General features: G+C 49.0%; 1 protein-coding gene across 1 annotated transcript; it reads right to left on the bottom strand.

Moving 5' to 3' along the window:
• Window positions 1–407: 407 nt before the first annotated feature.
• Window positions 408–13,062, bottom strand: LOC122548186 (troponin C, skeletal muscle-like). The gene is made up of 5 exons (XM_087994617.1): window positions 12,922–13,062; window positions 12,184–12,327; window positions 11,950–12,064; window positions 910–1,046; window positions 408–800 (listed from the first exon to the last, which is right to left on the bottom strand). Exons 1-5 carry the CDS (start codon window positions 13,049–13,051, stop codon window positions 769–771), a joined length of 558 nt encoding a protein of 185 aa, XP_087850743.1. The 5' UTR covers window positions 13,052–13,062; the 3' UTR covers window positions 408–768.
• Between the last annotated feature and the right edge of the window lie 8,586 nt (window positions 13,063–21,648).

Genomic DNA, 21,648 nt, shown 5'->3' with positions numbered 1-21,648 from the left:
GTATCGGGAACACAGCACTTCGTACTTGCCCTTAAAATAAGAAAAGGTTTGGCTTTAGGTTACCTTCTTAAAATATTTTGATGGGGTCCGGTCTGGTTCATAACAAACTCAATATCCAATCCTCATGGCATCACAAGAACAGGTGATCTAGTTATATGAAGTTTTCTGCGTGCAGGTAGGTGACTGTGTTTCCTTCATGAAACACTGACAACACTTGAAAATACTTCACAGGTTGTTCCACCTATTGAACTAGCCTGTGGTCATGAAAGGTGTGCCATAAATGGTTTTGGTACCAGGATATCAACTTCTTTTGAATGATGTAATTGAACATTTTTATCTGCTAAAATTGATAATAAAAATCCAGAGAATCCATATCATTCATCAAATGAAATGCACCAGCAACTGGCTGAAAAAGATGTCATTACTTTTATTTGGAAAGTATTTTGAATAAATTGTGCTGTATTCTACACTCGTAGTGAAATCATTAAGTGCTTCGTACTAAGAGAGAACTGTAGCAGTTATAAATTTTAATGCTTCTCATGTAGCTCCCCTCTTGCAACCATTTTGTATATTTCAGATGCTTGATCAGTTGGCTACAGAAGAGCAACAACACATAATTCATTAAATTGTTGAATCTTTTATGTTTGGCGATCTTGGAAGCAGGGCCAACCCTGAAGACAATAGGAGCAATTGATTTTGTATAGGACAGATGCAAAATGTTGCTTTTAGAAATGAGAGAGTAATGAGTTGCTGAGGAATATCAGTCATTCACTGGACATTCTCCAACACCTTCACGAATTCTGTAAAGGGAAGAAAATATTTAATTGAAAAAATGCATATTTTAAATACTCAGTACTAACCAATATAACATCACCAATAAATTTCACTCAGTTTATTATTTGTACATACCATCCAAGTCAAGTTTGCCATCATCATTCTTGTCCCACTCCTTCATGAGTTGACCAACTTCCTCATCTGTAATAGAGTTGCCAATAGCCTTGATGATTCCGAGCAGCTCGGCACGATCAACAAAACTATCAGCATTCCTAGAATCAGGAAGAAAAATATGAATGTCTCCAATCCAACAATGTTACCTGCCTCACCAAAACAGAAGGTGCTAAATGAGAAAAGAAGAAAGTGAGGACTGTAGATGCTGGAGATCAGAGTCGAGAGTGTGGTGCTGGAAAAGCGCAGCAGGTCAGGCAGCATCTGAGAAGCAGGAGAATCGACATTTCGGGCATAAGCTCTTCATGAGGAATGAGGCTTGTGGGCCAGTGGCTGAGAGATAAATGGGAGGAGGGTGGGGATGGGGGGAAGGTAGCTGAGAAAGCAATAGGTGGATGAAGGTGACGGAAAAGGTGAGAGGTCACATTTTCATCTGGGACTTTCTGAGGTGGAATTGGTCATCCTGGGAACAGTCGCGGTGGAGGCGGAGGTGAAGGTGAGGAATTTGGAATAAGGGAGGGAGTTTTTACAGGAGGTAGGGCAGGAGGAGGTGTAATCCAGGTAGCTGTGGGAGTCGATGGGTTTGTAATAGATGCCTGTGGGTCGCCGGAGACGATGTGGTTGACCATGCCCTCCAGTGCATCCCCTCCACTTCACACACCACTGACCTTGAACCCCACCACTCCCAATGCAACAAGGACAGAACCCCCCGGTCATCACCTTCCACCCCACCAACCTCCGCATACAACGCATCATCCTCCACCACATCAGCCACCTTCAAATGGAACCCACCACCAAAGATTTATTTCCCTCTCCACCCCATCCGCAGTCTGGAGAGACCATTCCCTCCACAACCCCCTCATCAGGTCCACATCCCCACCAGCCCACACCCCACTCCTGGCACCTTTCCCTGCCACTGCAGGAAGTGCAAAAACTGCACCCACACCACTCCCCTCATCTCTGTCCTCGGCCCCAAAGGATCCTTCCACATCTATCAGAAATGTACCTGTATGTCTACCAATATCATCTACTGCATCTGTTGAACCCGATGTGGTCTCCTCTACATCGGGGAGACAGGACGCCTTCTTGCGGATCATTTCAGAGAACATCTCTGGGACACCCGCACCCACCAAGCCCACCGCCCCATGGCTGAACAGCCCCCTCACACTGTCAAGGACATGCAGGTTCTGGGCCTCTTCCACCGTTAGACCGTTATCACCCTATGCCTGGAGGAGGAACACCTCATATTCCACCTTTGGATCCTGCAACCACATGGGATAAATATGGATTTCAACAACTTCCTCATTTTCCCTCCCCCCATATTATCCCAGTCTCAAGCCTCCAAATCGGCACCACCCTCCGTACCCGTCCATTACTCTTCCCTCTGACCTATCACCTTCTCCCTCACCTTCATCCACCTACCGCTTTCTCAACTAACTTCCTCCAACCCCATCCCCTCCCATTTATCACTCAGCCCCAGGCCCACAAGCCACATTCCTGATGAAAAGCTTATGCCCAAAATGTCAATTCTGCTGCTCCTCGGATGCTGCCTAACCTGCTGTGCTTTCCCAGCACCACACTCTTGACACTAAATGAGAAAAGATCAGATCCATTTAATTTCACTTTCTTGATAATTTACATGATATAATCTAATAGATTTACATTTATCTAATCCATTTTAATCAGTTGTGTACAACAGATCTGAATATAATGCATGAACATCTCAGGAAAGAGCATGGGGCAGCACAGTGGCTCAGTGGTTAGCACTGCTGCCTCACAACTCCAGGGAACGGGGTTTACTTCCAACCTCGGGCAACTGTCTATGTAGAGTTTTCACATTCTCTCTGTCACTACATGGGTTTTCTCCAGGTGCTCCAGTTTCTTCCCACAGTCCAAAGATGTGCAGGTTAGGGTGCATTGGCTGTGCTAAATTTCCCATAGTGCTCAGGTATGTGTAGGTTAGGTGCATTTGTCTGGGGTAAACCTTAGGAACCCTCCAACCGCAAGGGATGAATAGGAACCCTCCAACCACAAGGGATGAATAGGAACCCTCCAACCGCAAGGGATAGACTCGGATTTCACCAGTTTCCTCATTTCCCCTCCCCCCACCTTGTCTCAGTCAACCAACCCAACCACCTTGTGGCTGAACACTTCAACTCCCCCTCCCACTCCCACTCCACCAAGGATATGCAGGTCTTTGGACTCCTCCATCGCCAGACCACAACAACACGACGGTTGGAGGAAGAGCGCCTCATTTTCCGCCTAGGAACCCTCCAACCACAAGGGATGAACTCGGATTTCACCAGTTTCCTCATTTCCCCTCCCCCCACCTTGTCTCAGTCAAATCCATCGAACTCAGCACCGCCTTCCTAACTTGCAATCTTCTTCCTGACCTCTCCGCCCCCACCCCAGTCTGACTTATCACCCTCACCTTGACCTCTTTCCACCTATCGCGTTTCCGACACCCCTCCCCCAAGTCCCTCCTCCCTACCTTTTATCTTAGCCTGCTGGACAAATTTTCCTCATTCCTGAAGAAGGGCTTATACCCGAAATGTCGATTCTCCTGTTCCCTGGATGCTGCCTGACCTGCTGCGCTTTTCCAGCAACACATTTTCAGCTCTGATCTCCAGCATCTGCAAACCTCACTTTCTCCTCAAAGATTTCAACCTACTGCGAATCCTCTTACAAGGATGCCTTCCTTGAAGAAGCTCTCTTCCTCCCTCTACAAAGATTTCAGTGAGTCCCTCTCTCACTGCATCCCCCAGGTCATCTCCTCTGCACAGAAGCTCTTCAGCCACATTCTCAAACAGACTCGCTACCACAGCCATATCTCCTTCCTCAGCACCTGCCTACGGAACCGACTGATCCCGCACGGACTCCGGACTACGTTCCGACCAACAAACTTGGACCCAACCAGGACAACCAGTACCTACAACAAATCCGAAGCCTCCAGCAACAGACCTCCCTCCGGATCCTCCACTCCACGCTTGCAGCCATGCGCCGCTACCTACATTCCCTGCAACTCGACCTACCCCAGCTCAGGACAACACTCTCACAGACCTGCAAAGGACCTCTACTGTTCTTCATCCAAAGAAGGATCCATAAACTAAACAAACATTTCTTCCTAGCCATATCGGAAATTAAAGACAGGAAGTCCGAAAAACTTTCATGTACTTATCCCCACACTCCGGATTCCTCAACTGTTCCAGAATCTTCCATCGGCCTCCGAAATCAGTCCGGCGCCATTACACACGCGCCCGCTACATCGCCCACGGCAATAGCCGCTGCCGCCGCCGCGGACAATGACGTCACTTCCGCCCCCACCGACCTCGCAGCCTCCGCGATCGCTGCCCAGACAACCGCCTCCACGATCGCCATGAAGACAATCGCCGACAGATTCGCGACCTCCGCGGCTATGGGGAATAACTCTGTCTCTGTGGTCGCCGCAGCCACTTCCGCCCCCAGTGACGTTACTAACCTACACATCCACAACGACGCATGTGTCTCCGCCCCCACGCCGATCTCCACGCCTAACCCCACGCCCCTGCCAAGTTCCGTCACCACGCCTAACCCCGCCCCGACGACGATCTCCGTCACCATGCCCGACCCCGCCCCCACGCCGATCTCCATCCCCGCCCCCACACCTAACCCCGCCCCCACACCCAGCTCCAGTCCCACACCATGCCCTAGCTCCCAGCCCTGCTGTGTTTTCACCATCCCTCCAGACCTACCCCTCTCTGAGGATGAAAGATCAGTCCTCAGCAGAGGCCTCACCTTCATTCTCCTACGCTCTCGGATTAATGAGTTCAAAACACAGCGTGACATCGAACAATTCTTCCGCCGCCTTTGCCTCCGCGCCTACTTCTTCAACCAAGACTCTCGCCCACCCTCTGACGACCCCTTCTCACGCCTCCAACACACCCCATCCACCTGGACACCCCGTGCTGGCCTCCTACCTGCCCTCGACTTCTTCATAGCCAACTGCCACCGCGATATTAACCGCCACCTGAACTCCCCCACCCCTCTCACCCACTTCAACCTCTCACCCTCGGAACGCGCAGCCCTCCACTCCCTCCGTTGCAACCCCAACCTCACTATCAAACCAGCAGACAAGGAAGGCGCGGTAGTAGTTTGGGACCGACCTTTACACCGCTGAGGCCAAACGCCAGCTTGCAGATACCTCCTCCTACTGCCCCCTTGACCATGACCCCACCACCCCCACCAAACCATCATCTCCCAGACCATCCATAACCTCATCACCTCGGGGGATCTCCCATCCACTGCCTCCAACCTCATAGTCCCACAACCCCGCATCGCCCGCTTCTACCTCTTGCCCAAAATCCATTAACCTGACTGCCCCGGCCAACTCATTGTCTCCGCCTGCTCCTGCCCCACCGAACTTATCTTCGCATACCTCGACACGGTCCTGTCCCCCTTAGTCCAAGAACTCCCCACCCATGCCCTCCACCTCCTCCATGATTTTCGCTTCCCCGGTCCCCAACGCCTTATCTTCACCATGGACATCCAGTCCCTGTACACCTCCATCCCGCAGCACGAAGGACTCAAAGCCCTCCGCTTCTTCCTTTCCCGCCGTACCAACCAGTACCTTTCCACTGACACCCTCCTTCGACTGACTGAACTGGTCCTCATCCTGAACAACTTCTCTTTCCAATCCTCCCACTTCCTCCAAACGAAAGGAGTAGCCACGGGCAACCGCATGGGCCCCAGCTATGCCTGCCTCTTCGTAGGATATGTGGAACAGTCCATCTTCCGCAACTACACTGGCGCCACCCCCCACCTTTTCCTCCGCTACATCGATGACTGTGTCGGCGCCGCCTCGTGCTCCCACGAGGAGGTTGAACAGTTCATCCACGTCACCAACACCTACCACCATGACCTCTAATTCACCTGGACAGTCTCAGATTCCTCCCTCCCCTTCCTCGACCTTTCTATTTCTATCTCAGGCGACCGAATCAACATCTACTACAAACTGACCGACTCCCACAGCTACCTGGACTACATCTCCTCCCACCCTGCCCCCTGTAAAAACGCCATCCCATTCTCCCAATTCCTTCGTCTCCGCCGCATCTACTCCCAGGAGGACCAGTTCCAAAAACGTACAACCCAGATGGCCTCCTTCTTCAAGGACCGCAATTTTCCCCCCCGACGTGGTCGACGATGCCCTCCACCGCATCTCTTCCACTTCCCGCTCCTCCGCCCTTGAGCCCCGCCCCTCCAACCGCCACCAGGACAGAACCCCACTGGTCCTCACCTACCACCCCACCAATCTCCATGTACAGCGTATCATCCGCCGTCATTTCCGCCACCTCCAAACTGACCCCACCACCAAGGATATATTTCCCTCCCCTCCCCTATCAGCATTCCGTAAAGACCACTCTCTCCGTGACTCCCTCGTCAGGTCCACACCCCCCACCAACCCAACCTCCACTCCCGGCACCTTCCCCTGTAACCGCAGGAGGTGCAAGACTTGCGTTCACACCTCCCCCCTCACCTCCCTCCAAGGCCCCAAAGGAAACTTCCATATCCGCCACAGATTCACCTGCACCTCCACACACACCATCTATTGCGTCCTCTGCACCCGATGTGGCCTCCTCTATATTGGGGAGACAGGCCGCCTATTGCGGAGCGTTTCAGAGAACACCTCTGGGACACCCGGACCAACCAACCCAACCACCCTGTGGCTCAACACTTCAACTCCCCCTCCCACTCCACCAAGGATATGCAGGTCTTTGGACTCCTCCATCACCAGACCACAACAACACGACGGTTGGAGGAAGAGCGCCTCATCTTCCGCCTAGGAACCCTCCAACCACAAGGGATGAACTCGGATTTCACCAGTTTCCTCATTTCCCCTCCCCCCCACCTTGTCTCAGTCAAATCCATCGAACTCAGCACCGCCTTCCTAACTTGCAATCTTCTTCCTGACCTCTCCGCCCCCACCCCAGTCTGACCTATCACTCTCACCTTGACCTCTTTCCACCTATCGCATTTCCGACACCCCTCCCCCAAGTCCCTCCTCCCTACCTTTTATCTTAGCCTGCTGGACAAACTTTCCTCATTCCTGAAGAAGGGCTTTTGCCCGAAAAGTCGATTCTCCTGTTCCCTGGATGCTGTCTGACCTGCTGCGCTTTTCCAGCAACACATTTTCAGCTCTGATCTCCAGCATCTGCAAACCTCACTTTCTCCTCAAAGATGTAAACCTAGAGTAGTAGGGGAATGGATCTGAGTAGGTTCGTTTTAGGGCACATGATATTGGGGGCAAGGTACTGACTCAGATTGAAAATTGACTGACTGACAGGAAGCAAAGAGTAGTGATAAACGGGTCTCTTTCAGAATGGCAGGCGGGTACCACAAGGTGCAGTGCTGGGCCTGCTGCTGTTTACAATGTACATCAATGATATAGATGAAGGCATTAAAAGTAATATTAGCAAATTTGCTGATGAAACAAAGCTGGGTGGCAGGGTTAAATGTGAGGAAGTTGTTATGAGAATATGGGCTGACTTGGACAGGCTAGATGAGTGGATGGTTGCATGGCAGATGTAGTTTAATGTGGATAAATGTGTGGTTATCCATTGTAGTGGCAAGGACAGGAAAGCAGATTACTGTCTAAATGGAGTCAAGTTAGGTAAAGGGGAAGTATAACGAGATCTAGGTGTTCTTGTGCATCAGTCAATGAAAGCAAGTCTGCAGGTACAGCAGGCAGTGAAGAAAACTAATGGCATGCTAGCTTTCATAACAAGAGCAAAGCATGGATAGGGTAATGCACTCTAGGAGCAAAGAAGTCCTTCTGCAACTGTGTTGGGCCCTGGTGAAACTGCATCCTCGAGTATTGTGTGCAGTGTTGGTGTCCAATTTTGAGGAAGGACATTCTGGCTATTGAGGGAGTGCAGTGTAGGTTCAAGAAGGCAATTCCTGGAAGGGCGGGTCTATCATATGTTGAAAGATTGGAGCGACTGGGCTTATATACACTTGAGTTTAGAAGATTGAGAGGGTATCTGATTGAGACAATAAAATTATTAATGGATTGGACATTTTGCAGGCAGGAAGCATGTTTCCACTGATGGGTTAGTCCAGAGCCAGAGGACACAGTTTAAAAATAAGGGGTAGGCCATTTAGAACAGAGTTGAGGAGAAACTTCTTCATCCAGAGAGTGGTAGATTTATGGAATGCTCTGCCCCAGAAGGTAGTGGAGGCCAAGTGTCTGGAGACTTTCAAGAAAGAGATGGATAGAGCTCTTAGAGACAGTGGAATCAAGGTTTATGGGGATAAGGCAGAAACAGGATACTGATTGTGGATGATCAGCCATGATCATAATGGATGGTAGTGCTCGCTCAAAGGGCAGAATGGCCTACTCCTGCACCTATTGTCTATTGTCTTCAGGGATCTATGTGAACTTGTTGGGCCAAAGGGCCTGTTTCCACACTGTAGAAATTCTGTATAAAAGTCTCATCAAACGCTACCTCCAAAGTTATCGTTCCATCCAAGTATGCTACACTTGCCACACAATTCTCAGATTATTCATGACCTGAATTGCACAGTGTGTCCTCTCCTCTGAAAGCAATTTAAAATAAAAATCTGTCATTGTAATCTCCTATTCCTTTCAGTCATATCTCGTTTCCCTTTAATTGCAATTATAATCTTCAACCACACTCTCTGATGTTCCACATTTTTGTTCATGAATGCTTTTCTGAACATCTTCTCATAGAGTCATAGAGTCCTACGCATCAGCCCAAACTGGTTCATGCTGACCAAAAGGTCTATCCACGCTAACCCAATTTCTCTGCACTTGACCCATAACCTTCGAAACCTTTCCTATCCATGTATTTGTTAAACTGATTTATATATGTTGTTGATAATGTGCCTGCCTCAATCACTTCCACTGGCAGCTGATTCCTGATGTGAACCATACTCTGTGTCAAAAAATTGCCCTTCAGATTTCTCTTTCATTCTTTCCCCTCTCACCTTAAACTTCTGCCCTCTAGTCCTCGATTCCCCAACCCTGGAAAAAAGACTGAGTGCATTACCCTATCCATGCCTTTTATGATTTTATATACTTCGATCCTCCTCCTCAGTCTCCTATTTTCTAAAGACAAAAGTCCAACTAGCTTGTCCGGCCGCTCCCGATAACTCAGACCCTTGAGCCCTGGCAACATCTTTTAAGATTCTTCTGCGCTCTTTCCGATTTAATAACATACTTCCTATAGCAAGGTGACCAAAACTGAACACAATACTCCAAGTGCAGCCTCACCAACATCCTGTATAACTGCAGCATAACTTCCCAAGTTCTATAATCATTGCCCTGTTTAACTGTGACTCCACTTTCAGAGAACAGTGAACCTGAACTCCAAGGTTCCTCTGTTCCACTGTGCTCCTTAAAGGACCTACCACTCACCATGAAACTCCTACAAAATGCCAGACCTCTCAGTTATCTTTATTAAACTCCATTTGCCATTTCTCAACCCAGTTCCCCAGCTGATCAAGGTGCTGCTGCAATTCCTGATAACCTTCCTCACTGTCCACGACACTGCCTATTTTTCTGTCATCTGCAAACTTACTAATCACACTTTTTACATTCTCGTCCAAATCATCGTTACAGATAACAAACCACAATGGGCTCTGCACTGACCCCAGAGATATACCTCTTGTCACATGCCTCCAGTCCGACAAGTATCTTTCCACTATTACCCTCTGCTTCCTACCATCAAGACAATTGTGTATCCAGTTTGCCATCTCTCCCTGGATTCCACACAATATAACCATCCAGAGCAGCCTACCATGTCGAACCTTGTCAAAGGCCTTCCTGAAATGCATGTAAACTATGTCTACTGTCCTGCCCTCATCAACCTTCCTGGTCACTTCATCAAAGAATTCTAACAAATCTGTGATGCATGATCTCCCACACGCAAAGCCATGCTGACTATTCCTACCAAACCTTGTCTTTCCAAATACATGTATATCTTACCTCTCAGAAGCTTCTCAAGTAACTTACCTAACACAGATGTTAAGTTTACTGGTCTACAGGTCCCAGGCTTTTCTTAGCAGCCATTTTTGAACAAGGGCACAACATTCACTACCCTCCAGTCTTCCAGGACCTCACTCATGGAAGCAATGATTCATTTCATCAGCCAGGGCACTCGCAATTTTACCTATAGCCTCTAGCTATGTTCTCCATCGTTTTTTACATGTACATGGGTGTTGCTGATAAGGACAGCAATGTTGCTCATGCCCAATTGCTCTTGAACAGAGTTGCTTATTCAGTCATTGCAGAGTGCAGTTAAGAATCAGACACACATTTCCATTGTTCTGGAATTACATTTTAGCCAGCCAGATGAACCACACTAGTGAACCACATAGATTTTCATAACAGTCACGACAGTTGTTACAGTCATTACTGACATTAGTCTGATGTTCCAGATTTATTAACTGAGTTTTCTATTTTACCAGCTAAGATGACAGATTTGAACCTTTGTGTCTGGAATGTTAGTGTGAGCCACTGGCTATCTACTCCAGTGATATTTCCTCGATGCCATCATCTCTCCAAGTGAAAATATGCTGTCAGCCCAAGCTATCAAAACATTTATTCATTTTATTGACCTCTTTGGATCACACCTTAGTCTTCTTTAGTGAAGTGAAAACAGACTCAACCGTTCATCATAGAATTCCTACGATGTAGAAACAGGAGCTTCGGTCCAACAAGATCATATCGACCCTCTGAAAAGTAACCCACTCAGACTCCTACCTTATTATCCATGTTTTACCCCCGACTAATGCAATTAACCTACACATCCCTGGATATTGGGCAATTCAGCATGACCACTTCACCTAACCTGCACATCTTTGGATTGTGGGAGGAAACCGGTGCACTCGGAGGAAACCCACACAGACACAGGGAGAATGTGAAAATTCCACACAGACAGTCGCCCAAGGCTGGGGTCAAACCCAGGTCCCTAGTACTATGAGGCGGCAGTGCTAATCACTGAGCTACCGTGCCACCCAAATCCTTTCCTGAAGTGTGTACACAAGAATTTCTGGTATCAGCACTGTAAATCCTTGAAGCATCATCTCTCATGCCTTTATATCTTTTTTATAAAATGATGAAGGTACTGCATGTGGCATGCAATGTGGATGAACTAAGGTTCAACATGTGTTTGGCAGTTTCTCGATCTGCTAGAAATGTTTCTAAATTTCTCCCCCACTTCGGTTCTGAATAATTTACATTGGACTCAAAACACAAACTCTGTTTTTCCCTCTCTACAGATGGTGCTAAACCTCCTAAGAGTTTCAAATAATTTAGATTTCTTACAGTGTGGAAAGAGGCCCTTCCGCCCAACAGGTCCACACCAACCCACATTTACCCCTTCACCTAACACTACAGGCAATTTAGCATGGCCAATTCACCTAACCTGCACATTTTTTTGGATTGTGGGAGGAAACCCACACACAGAATGTGCAAACTCCACACAGAGAGTCACATGAGGTAGGAATTGAACCCAGGTCTCTGGTACTGTGAGGCAGCAGTGCTAACCACTGAACCATCGTGTTTCAGATTACCAGCTCCTGCAGTGTTTTGTACCATATTGTGAAAATGGCTTTGTTATATTAATTTAAAGGTGAAATCACCATACTCTCACCAGATCATAGGGCTGCTTACTCATTAGAGGGAGGTGGCTGGTGGTAACCATGCCTAAGTTGAGTGTTGAGAAGGAGAGTCCTTCGTGGTAACCCCAGCTGGTGTAGGAATTAAACCCACACTGTCATTGTTACTGTACAGTGCAAACCACCTAAACAGACAACTGATCAAGCCAGCCCCCTCTTCTACATTTAATTTTAAGTGGGTGTGCTTTCCTGTTTGTTGTGTTGATCTTTGACCAAGTTCTTTCATTTTACAATTTGCTCAATGGAGAAATTACTGTCTCAAAATTGATTTCCTTCTCTCTCAGTAAGGACAGTATTTTCACCAATGTAGTTAAAGGTCAAACTCACGTATCAAATACATGAAAGATTTCTGCCAACTCTTCTTCAGACTTTTCTTTCGCCCCCTCTTTCATCTGCTTCACCATCATGACCAAGAACTCTTCAAAGTCAATGGTGCCGCTTCCTAAGTTAAGAACACAATCAAATATAAGATCTGTCTATTGTTAACCATGAACATTTGAGAATCAAATGATGTTTGAATGAAGTGAAATTGCTAAGTATGATTGAGAAATGCTTTCTTACCATCTTTATCCACTTCCTCAATGATGGTGTCCAACTCTTCTCTGATGGGATTCTGACCCAGGAATTTCATCACTTTAAACAACTCCTTGGTGCTGATGTCACCGCCACCATCAGCATCAAACATTTCAAACAAGGCCTTCAACTCTACGAAAATAAATTGAAGTAATTGCTGTCATGTTATTATTTGGTTCATTCTGTTTCAGAGAATTGTCAGCATTAGGACAGTCAATATATATACATTTTTGCATCGACAATCACACGTGGGTTAAGTGAGGACAGTGCTGGTTCGGTGTTACACAGATCATAGTATTTAAGTACAGACACAGCCATTCAGTCCAACAGCTCAATTCCAATGTATAAGCTCCATGTGTGGGATTTGCTGCAATCTGAAATTTGACTACGCTTTGGGAAACCTAAGATAATAATCATATGTAAAGTGGAGTAAAATATTGTGTACTAATCCGTAAAGATGTGAATTACTCAGATTTAGGTTTAATTTTATGATCACACATACTCAGGTACAGAAAAACAAGAGTATGGTGAGAAGTGTCTAATGTCACCACACACGGCCCCATCTCAGGCACCAGGAACCTAGCTCCAAATAACTGAGGTATAAATTTGTAAGTGTTTAAAATGTTCAGCATTGCCTTATTAGAATGAGTAGACAAATAAAGAAAGAAGATAACAGTTAACATTAAAGTCCTTAATTTAGAATAAAGTGTGAAAGGGCTACTTTACCTGCAGCATTTATCCTGGCTCCACCAGAAGGGCTCGCTGAAGAAATAACATCACAGAGTAAAACTACACACAATACAATGTGCAGTCTCCTGTACATTGGGAAGACCAAACACACAAACTGGAAGACCATTTTGCTGAACACTTCAGCGCAGCTCACAGGAATGTACCTGAGCTTTCAATGACGTGTCATTTTATATCTCCACCTTCAGGCTGACATCAACTTGGCTGGCTACACTGTTCCAGCTCAACACAACAAACAGTTGGAACGGTGCCTTATCTTCCAATTTGGCATTTTATAGCCTTCTGAACACAAACACTCCAGTCTATTTCACACCTACCTCTGTTTCATTTCATTTTCTTTTTTGGCTGTTTTACCCATCAACACATCTGCTCCAGACACATTTTTGTTTCTTTGTTTATTTTCTTGTCACATCTCAATTTCCTTTGGCCCTTGAAGACTGACTGCTCTGTCATCAATCTCCCCCATCTTCCATTGTATCACAGATCTTTTTTTTGTCTAAAACAGGGCGGAATGGAGAAGGAGAAGGACAGGTCAATGAAAGCACCAAGAAGCCAATCTGCAAGATTCCCAAACAGAGGAGGCATTGATTGAAGAACCAACTGTCAGCACAGGAAATATTTTTGGATTCCTGTAGGACCAGGGAGTTGTTGATTGTACATTTCCATCATCCAGGCACCAAGAGGTTAGTCTGAAAGAATCCTAAATAGAGAAGGCACTCATTGAAAACCCAGCATAGGAAATGCATCTTGGAACTCTCATGATTCCATCATGCGATGAGATCAACTTCCAGATTCTGTGATTGGCTGCTTCTGGATAAGGGTTTTCCTCTAAGGAGGTAGTTCTTGATACCTGTCCAGCAGCTAAATAAAGAGAAAGAGAGGTGTTTTCAACTGGAAGCATCTATAATAAATGTCTGTTTGGCTTTGATTAAACCATTCGCTTTTAAAAACAACTTTCTTCATGTTCATTCATAGAATGTAGTCATTATTGGCTAGACCCATCTCTTACACCTCCCTCCCCTTCCTGGACATCTCCATCTCCATTAATGATGACCAACTTGACACTGACATTTTTGCAAACCCACCGACTCCTACAGCTACCTGAATTTCACCTCTTCCCACCCTGCCTCCTGCAAAACTGCCATCCCGTATTCCCAATTCCTCCACCTCTGCCGTATCTGCTACCAGGAGGACCAGTTCCACCACAGAACACACCATATGGCCTCCTTCTTTAGAGACCGTAATTTCTCTTCCCATGTGGTTGAAGATGCCCTCCAATGCATCTCGTCTACATCCTGCACCTCTGCCCTCAAATCTCACCCCTCCAACCGTAACAAGGACAGAACTCCCTCACTTTCCACCCTACCAACCTATGCATAAACCGCATCAAACCCAACATTTCCGCCACCTCCAAACGGACCCCACCACCAGAGATAAACTTTCCCCCCCCACCCCTTTTTTACTTTTCGCAAAGACCGTTCCCTCTGTGACTACCTGATCAGGTCCATGCCCCCCCAACAACCCACCCTCCCATCCTGGCACCGTCCTCTGCCACCGCAGGAATTGCAAAATCTGCGCCCACACCTCCTCCCTCACCTCCATCCAAGGCCCTGTTAGCGCGGATGAAATGATATCAGTCCGAGCCCAGAGTGCGGTTCAACAATCGGTAAAGTTTATTACTGCAGTAACGCCGGTGGAGGTCAACCGAGGTCCGAATCTCGGCTGCTCTGCCGTTCCCGCGTGCAGCTTCATATTATATACTTTTAGTTGTCAGGATGTGTAGGATTTGAGGATGAATGGGATGATAGTTCCCCATCATCACTGGAGTAGATGCGAATAGACTGTTTCCTGCCGTCCCAGGAGAGTTGTAGGGCACGCACAATAGGGTGCTAATTGGTTTATGTAAAACGGGTCCGGGTATTATCTGCTTGTCTCTCTCTGTGAGGGCAGGGGCTAGCACCCCCCCTTGTTCCCTTGGGGTGTTGGTGTGTATTGGTCTGTCCGTACCTGTCTGGTAGATGCCTGTCCTTTGTGTCAGAATGGCTCTGTATCGATGGGTATGTGTGTGTTTCAGTCAATCTCTTGATGTGATTAGGTTTCCATATTTAATTAATCCCGGAGTTTTGGCCCATGAGTCAAAGGTAATGTTGGTCTAGTGTGGATTCTATCTGTCCTCTGTCTCCTATCTCCCAGTCACGTGGGCAGACCGGCAGCTGCTGAGTTTTTGTAGGTTTAAAGCTGCGACTGCTGTTTAAAACACAAAAATGAATTCTTATCGTTTCCTGATGTAGGCATTGTCCCGTGGCAAATGCGGGGCGGCTCTGATGCCCGCTTGCAGTCCCCCCTTTCGGCAAGGGGTTGGACACGTCCACACCCCCGATGCCGATATTTTAAAGGTCGGCTCCTCGCCCGGTACATTCCGCCGGCCGTCATGCTGCAGTCATGGGGCCTTTGGATAGTCCCGGGAGAAGGTCACATTAACTCGAGCCTAGTGAGCTCACGGTGCCTGATCGCCCGCCAGGAGTCGATGGCGTGGAGCATGGTCTTCCTGGCCTTCCGTTATTTGTGCTGGCGGCATGAATGACACGCCAGCAGGAGCCAGGCCAGAGCCAGCAGTAACTGTATGCCTACAATGGTTTGCGAGATGATTCGGATCCAGGGATGGATGTTCACGTTCAGGCCCCAATCCCACACCCTCTGTGCCCACCCTGGGACTGCAGAGCTGTGTTTGTGTCCTCCTCTAGGTCCTTTACATGCGACTGCAACTGGTGATACAATTTCACTGAGTGTCCTACCCGGGTCCTAAGCTCCCGTAAGACCTCTGCCAAATGTGGGATGGGGGCTTGTTCAGGCTCCTGATATTTCCTGAGGGTGTCACTGAATTTATCAGTAGTTTGTATGGACCCGTGGTTCCGTCGTCAGACCTCTGAGATGTGAGCTTGCCCAACCGTGACTGGGCGCCTGGGGGCGAAGCAGAACTCGTGCTGGGGAATCGAGCACTGCAGTCCATTATACCAAAATGAGGTTTCAAGAGTGGAGACACAATATCGTGTCCCCCCCCCCCCACCACCATACCCCACCCTAGTGAAGTGGGGGCCCGTGGGTTCGATTTCAAGGGTGCAGCCCTGTGTCCGGTTGAACCCGCAGTCCGTTGTTTCAGTCCTTCGTAAGGGGTGAGGGCAGATGGTAATTGCCCCCCCGCTGCTTGCAGCCTGTAAGCGGCACCCCGTACACAGCGCCGTTTTGCGATATGGCTGTGTGGTGAGCTAATCGATATTTGAGGGAAGCGTTTTCCCGTATGACTCCGATGTTCTCAATGTGAAACAGGGGAAATGGCCCCGTCTCTGGGGTGACCACGGGGATCAGGAGGACAATCCCGACTCCTGTCGCCTCACTGACCTCAAAGTCGGGCATCACTGGGTATACTCTGGTCATATCCTTCAGAGTCCGGTTGTCAAGCGGCCCGGAGCGCCCTGCGAGTGAGGCCAGTTTGGCACTGTTGATCCAGTCGGGCACCTCCCCCCTTTGGACCTGGTCAAGATTATGCCGGATCTGGGCTACCATCCACAGGCCATACGCATGGCCCGGTCTATAAGGCGGTTAATGGTGTGGGCGTGTGTCTCCAGGACTGCAATGCCGTCGAGCTGGGTGTATGCTCCCTATTTCCCCAGGCGTACCTGGTCTGCCTGATTTGTGAGAGACCTCTGTAGCAGGTCTCTCATTACCCCTTTTAGTTGCTCGACCTTTTCGTTAAGGCCCTGGATGTCTAGGGAGTTTACTATGGATGTTCCCGTGTTGAGTCCTGTGAGAGCATCGTTGACTATGTCCCGTCTGTGTCGTTGTGTGTGCGTGTTATGTATGTCATTTCGGTAGTGGGTTGCCCCCATGGCGTCTATGGCCCTCTCTATAACCTCCTTCCCCATCATGGCGTATAGGTTGCGTACCTGTGCTGTGCAATAGTCCGGTACCCGGATGCCCAATATATTGACCAGCACAGGCACGACCTCATGTCGGACGCTGCCATAAAGGGCCTCTCCCTCATCCCACAATACCAGTCCCCCCGCAGGCCCCGGTGCCAGAGAGGGGCACGGCAATATCTCGGGAGTCATGGTCGGGGGTGGTGTGGTCGGGGCGGGTGGAAAGCACAAATACAAAGAGACTACCGCGGCATTAGTAGGCTCGTAATATCCGCAAACAGACAGATCCCGTACAGTAAAGGCATCAAAGGCCGGGGCACAGGAGAGGTCCTCTGGCATGGCACACATTGTCCCGAACATGCAACCCCCCAAGTCCATCGCCTCAGCACGCCGGAGGCAGGTCGGCCGCGGGTCGCGCTCCGACGTGCAGAATAAACAGAGTGTCTGTACGCCCGGGAGAACTTCCAGCCAGGCGTTGTAGAACGCGTCGATCACATCGGGCTTGTCCCTTGCAGGAATACAGATGGCGTCGGACGCGTTGAAGGCAACAACGTGGCGGTAGAAGTTGTCATATATTTCGGGGAAGGAAGGCACTAGTCGTAGGGCGAAGAGGAGAGCAGGGAGGAGAGCGGTGCACCGGTGAAGCATGATCTGTGGGAAGAAAGGGAGAGAGGCACCCTTACCAAGGGTGTAGGGTTAGTGTGTGTAGGAGCAGGCTTCCCTGGAACCGGTCCACCCGTTGCACTGTAAGGAGAAAGAGGGGCGGTTAGAGTCAAGTCAAAGGGGGGGGGGGGGGGGGGGGGCAGTGTCTGTCTGGTCAGGGCTTTAGGGTAGGGCTTAAGCTGGGACCAGTGTTTCCATCTGCCCTTTCCCTTCATGTCGACACAGGCGCACGTGTCGCTGGTGAGGATGATTTCGTGTGGTCCCAGCCACCGGGGGTGAAGCCGGGCCGTTCGGGGGCGGCCCTGACCAGGACTTTGTCCCCAACGCCGGGAAGGGGTTGGGCGGGCAGATGCGGCTGTAGTTTTGCCTGGTCCCTAATGTCCTGCTGGTCGCGCGCAGTTTGTCTAAGGGCCCGCAGCTGCGTGTCCAGCTGCCTGATATAGCACGTCACCCTGTCCCTCAGGGGAGCCATGTCTTCCCCCCCCGACCATGACGTTCTCTGGTAGTCGCATGGCCCTCCCCGTCATGAGCTCGAAGGGAGTGAGGCCAGTGGAGCGGCCCGGGATGGCCCTTAAGCACATCAGTATGCAGGGCAGAACATCCACCCAGCCCTGCCCTGTTTCGGCGATCGCCTGTGCGATCGCAGCTTTGAGGGTCCAGTTCATGCACTCGACCATCCCGGAGCTCTGGGGATGGAACGGGACGTGGAAGCGCTGTCTATTGCCTAGGAGGGGCAGGCCAGTTTCATTGCGCGTCCGGTGAAGTGCGTGCCCTGGTCTGAGTCTAAACATTTTGAATTGACTTGCAGGGTCCAAGGCTTTTTACAAAGTGAAAGGTTAGGGTTTCTTCTACTCTTTGTGTGAAGAAATGCTTCCTGACATTATCCTTTTGCTGTCTGGCTTTAATTTTACACAGTCTTGCTCTTGATTCTCCTGCCAGAGGAAATCGTTTCTCTCTGTCTGCCCTTTCAACTCTTTTAATTATCTTAAACAATCCAATTAAATCATCACCTTCATTGTATGGAGTATTTGGGTCTAATCAATGTGGAATTCATGCTCAAATTCTAATTGTTCTGTCATATTTTTGCTAATAGTCTTCCTTTTCAGCAGCTTCCTGGACATTATCTCCCCAGCTCAAGTTAAGCAAATCTTGCAGCCTCATTTTAAATCCTTAAAAAATTGCCTTTCCAATTTGAGCATGAGGTTCCATCTGCATTCCCGCAAGGTAAACATAGAAATTTGTTCTTGTTAACTTTGCTATTTGGCTTCCTCTTCGATTCTGGCAGATTAACTTGTGAACTTCTGAGATGTCTTTTTGTATCCAGCCAGATAGAAATGTTCATTAGCTAACCTTTAGTTTCCAACTATTGGACTCAAGTAACTAATTTAAAGCAAAAAAAAATTATAGTCTGGCATTCTCAATACCTGAGACTTGGAGACTAACAGTCTATTCACTTTTAACACAATCTACCATTGTTTACAAGTGTGAATACCTTCCCACGAAAACAACTAAGGGACACCTTTAATCTTAACAATCCAGTTTGCTGTCGGTGAAATTCAAATCTGCCTCCATGTTACCCAAATTTACTGACAGCCCCAAAATGTAACCATCTTGTAAAAATAATTGTTTGGTAGTACTGAACTTAAAACATGTCTAAAAAGAGATATGAGGTTGAAGCTTTTTGGCTTGCACTCATCAGGATTGAAATGAAGCATAGCCTTAATAAGCTTCTTATTCTTGTCGGCTATAAAATGGGTAAGGGAACCCTCTGGCCCCCAATCTAGGTCTTCGGCCGCACCCCCACCCATGGTAGGGGCGCAGCGGGTGTAACTTAACAGAAGCTACTTTAAAGTAAAGCTAGCAGGCGTGCTAAGGAATGTTGCTGGCACTAGCTCTCCCAGTCGGGGAGCCCACTCCCTGTAAGTCGAACCCTAGCCCCACGGGTCAACCTGGGCAGGGAGGGGGATAGTTACAGACGGGGTGCGTGTTGATTCCCGAGCGCGCAACCCCGGGTTTCCGTGAGTCTCTCTCTCACCGCCTGACGTTCAGCGGCCGTGTGTACCCCACAAACACTGGGCGTGAACCAGGGGCCCGAGTGCAAGGGGGGGGCGTGAAGTCAGACCTAACCGCGTCTGATCCTACAGAGGCCAATACCTCGGAACCGCGAGGTCAATGGGCAGAGCGTATAACCATCGGTTGGCCCAAAGGCCCCGCGTCTCGGGCTGGTTTGGAGGACTTCCCTTCTTGTAGCGCACGTAGACCTCCCAGCCTCTACCGCGTACGCAAGGAAGGCGCTAAAACTAGGCTCAACGTACAATGGGGTCCCCTAACTCCCACTGCAGAGATCAACAAGGAAGGCTTGTTTGGTCGGTTTTTAAACAGGGGGGGTCAATCTGTCAGGGTCTCGTACCTAAAGTCGTCAGTCCAAGGATAGTCCGTCAGTCACAGTAGCACATTGACAATAAACGACAATAATAATAATCACGCACACTTTTACTAGTGTTCCGCGACCCCAATCGCCCTCCCGCGAAGGATTACTCACACACACACACACACACTTTTAAAGAGTACTCTTCCGTTACACGACTGCCGGACTCACTCTGTTCACAGGTTCAGATAACGGCCGGCAGTGAAGTCCCTTGCGGGGCACTGGGAGACATTTACACGAGAAGTAAAAGAGTAAAGATACTCACCCAGTGCCGTCGCAGGGATCCAGCAGCCGTCGTTAATCAGGACGAAGCCCCCAATTGTTAGCGCGAAGACCGTTCCCTCTGTGACTACCTGATCAGGTCCACGTCCCCCCAACAACCCACCCTCCCATCCTGGCACCTTCCTCTGCCACCGCAGGAATTGCAAAATCTGCGCCCACACCTCCTCCCTCACCTCCATCCAAGGCCCTGTTAGCGCGGATGAAATGATATCAGTCCGAGCCCAGAGTGCGGTTCAACAATCGGTAAAGTTTATTACTGCAGTAACGCCGGTGGAGGTCAACCGAGGTCCGAATCTCAGCTGCTCTGCCGTTCCTGCATGCAGCTTCATATTATATACTTTTAGTTGTCAGGATGTGTGGGATTTGAGGATGAATGGGATGATAGTTCCCCATCATCACTGGAGTAGGTGCGAATAGGCTGTTTCCTGCCGTCCCAGGAGAGTTGCAGGGCACGCACAATAGGGTGCTAATTGGTTTATGTAAAACGGGTCTGGGTATTATCTGCTTGTCTCTCTCTGTGAGGGCAGGGGCTAGCACCCCCCTTTGTTCCCTCAGGGTGTTGGTGTATTGGTCTGTCCGTACCTGTCTGGTAGATGCCTGTCCTTTGTGTCAGAATGGCTCCGTATCGATGGGTATGTGTGTGTTTCAGTCAATCTCTTGATGTGATTAGGAGATGGGTTTCCATATTTAATTAATCCTGGAGTTTTGGCCCATGAGTCATGGGTAATGTTGGTCTAGTGGTGGATTCTATCTGTCCTCTGTCTCCTATCTCCCAGTCACGTGGGCAGACCGGCAGCTGCTGAGTTTTTGTGGGTTTAAAGCTGCGACTGCTGTTTAAAACACAAAAATGAATTCTTATCGTTTCCTGATGTAGGCATAGTCCCGTGGCAAATGCGGGGCGGCTCTGATGCCCGCTTGCAGCCCCATAGGAGCCTTTCACATCCACCAAAGTTTTACCTGCACATCCACCAATGTCATTTATTGTATCCGTTGCTCCCGATACAGTCTCCACTTCATTGGGGAGACTGGACGCCTCCTCGCAGAGCACTTTAGGGAACATTTCCAGGATACCCGCACCAATCAACCCCACCGCCCTGTGGCCCAATGTTTCAGCTCCCCCTCCCAATCTTCTGAGGACATGCAGGTCCTGGGCCTCCTCCACCGCCGCGCCCTCACCACCCGTCACCTGGAGGAAGAAAGCCTCATCTTCTGCCTCGGGACACTTCAACCCCAGGACATCAATGTGGACTTCACCAGTTTCCTCATTTCCCGTCCCCCCACCTTACCCCAGTTCCAACCTTCCAGTTCAGCACTGTCCTCATGACCAGTCCTACCTACCAATCTCCTTTCCCACCTAACCACTCCACCCTTCTCTCTGACCTATCACCTCCATCCTCACCCCCATTCACCTGTTAT

This window comes from Chiloscyllium plagiosum, unplaced genomic scaffold (genome assembly GCF_037043375.1).
Source record: "Chiloscyllium plagiosum isolate Xiang-an unplaced genomic scaffold, Cpla_swu_hap1 HiC_scaffold_15, whole genome shotgun sequence".
Taxonomy (NCBI): Eukaryota; Metazoa; Chordata; class Chondrichthyes; order Orectolobiformes; family Hemiscylliidae; genus Chiloscyllium; species Chiloscyllium plagiosum.
Note: the sequence above shows the minus strand (reverse complement) of the source record. Positions and strands in the feature narration are given on the sequence as shown.

Excerpts from the sequence above, each read along its gene's own strand:
- LOC122548186 (XM_087994617.1), bottom strand. The coding sequence starts at position 13,051 with ATGGTCTTCCAGTTTGTGTGTTTGGTCTTCCCAATGTACAGGAGACTG. Across the intron at positions 12,328-12,921 it reads AGCCAGGATAAATGCTGCAG|AGTTGAAGGCCTTGTTTGAA; the intron begins GTAAAGTAGCCC and ends TTATTTTCGTAG. Across the intron at positions 1,047-11,949 it reads ATCTTTCATGTATTTGATAC|GAATGCTGATAGTTTTGTTG; the intron begins GTGAGTTTGACC and ends TCCTGATTCTAG.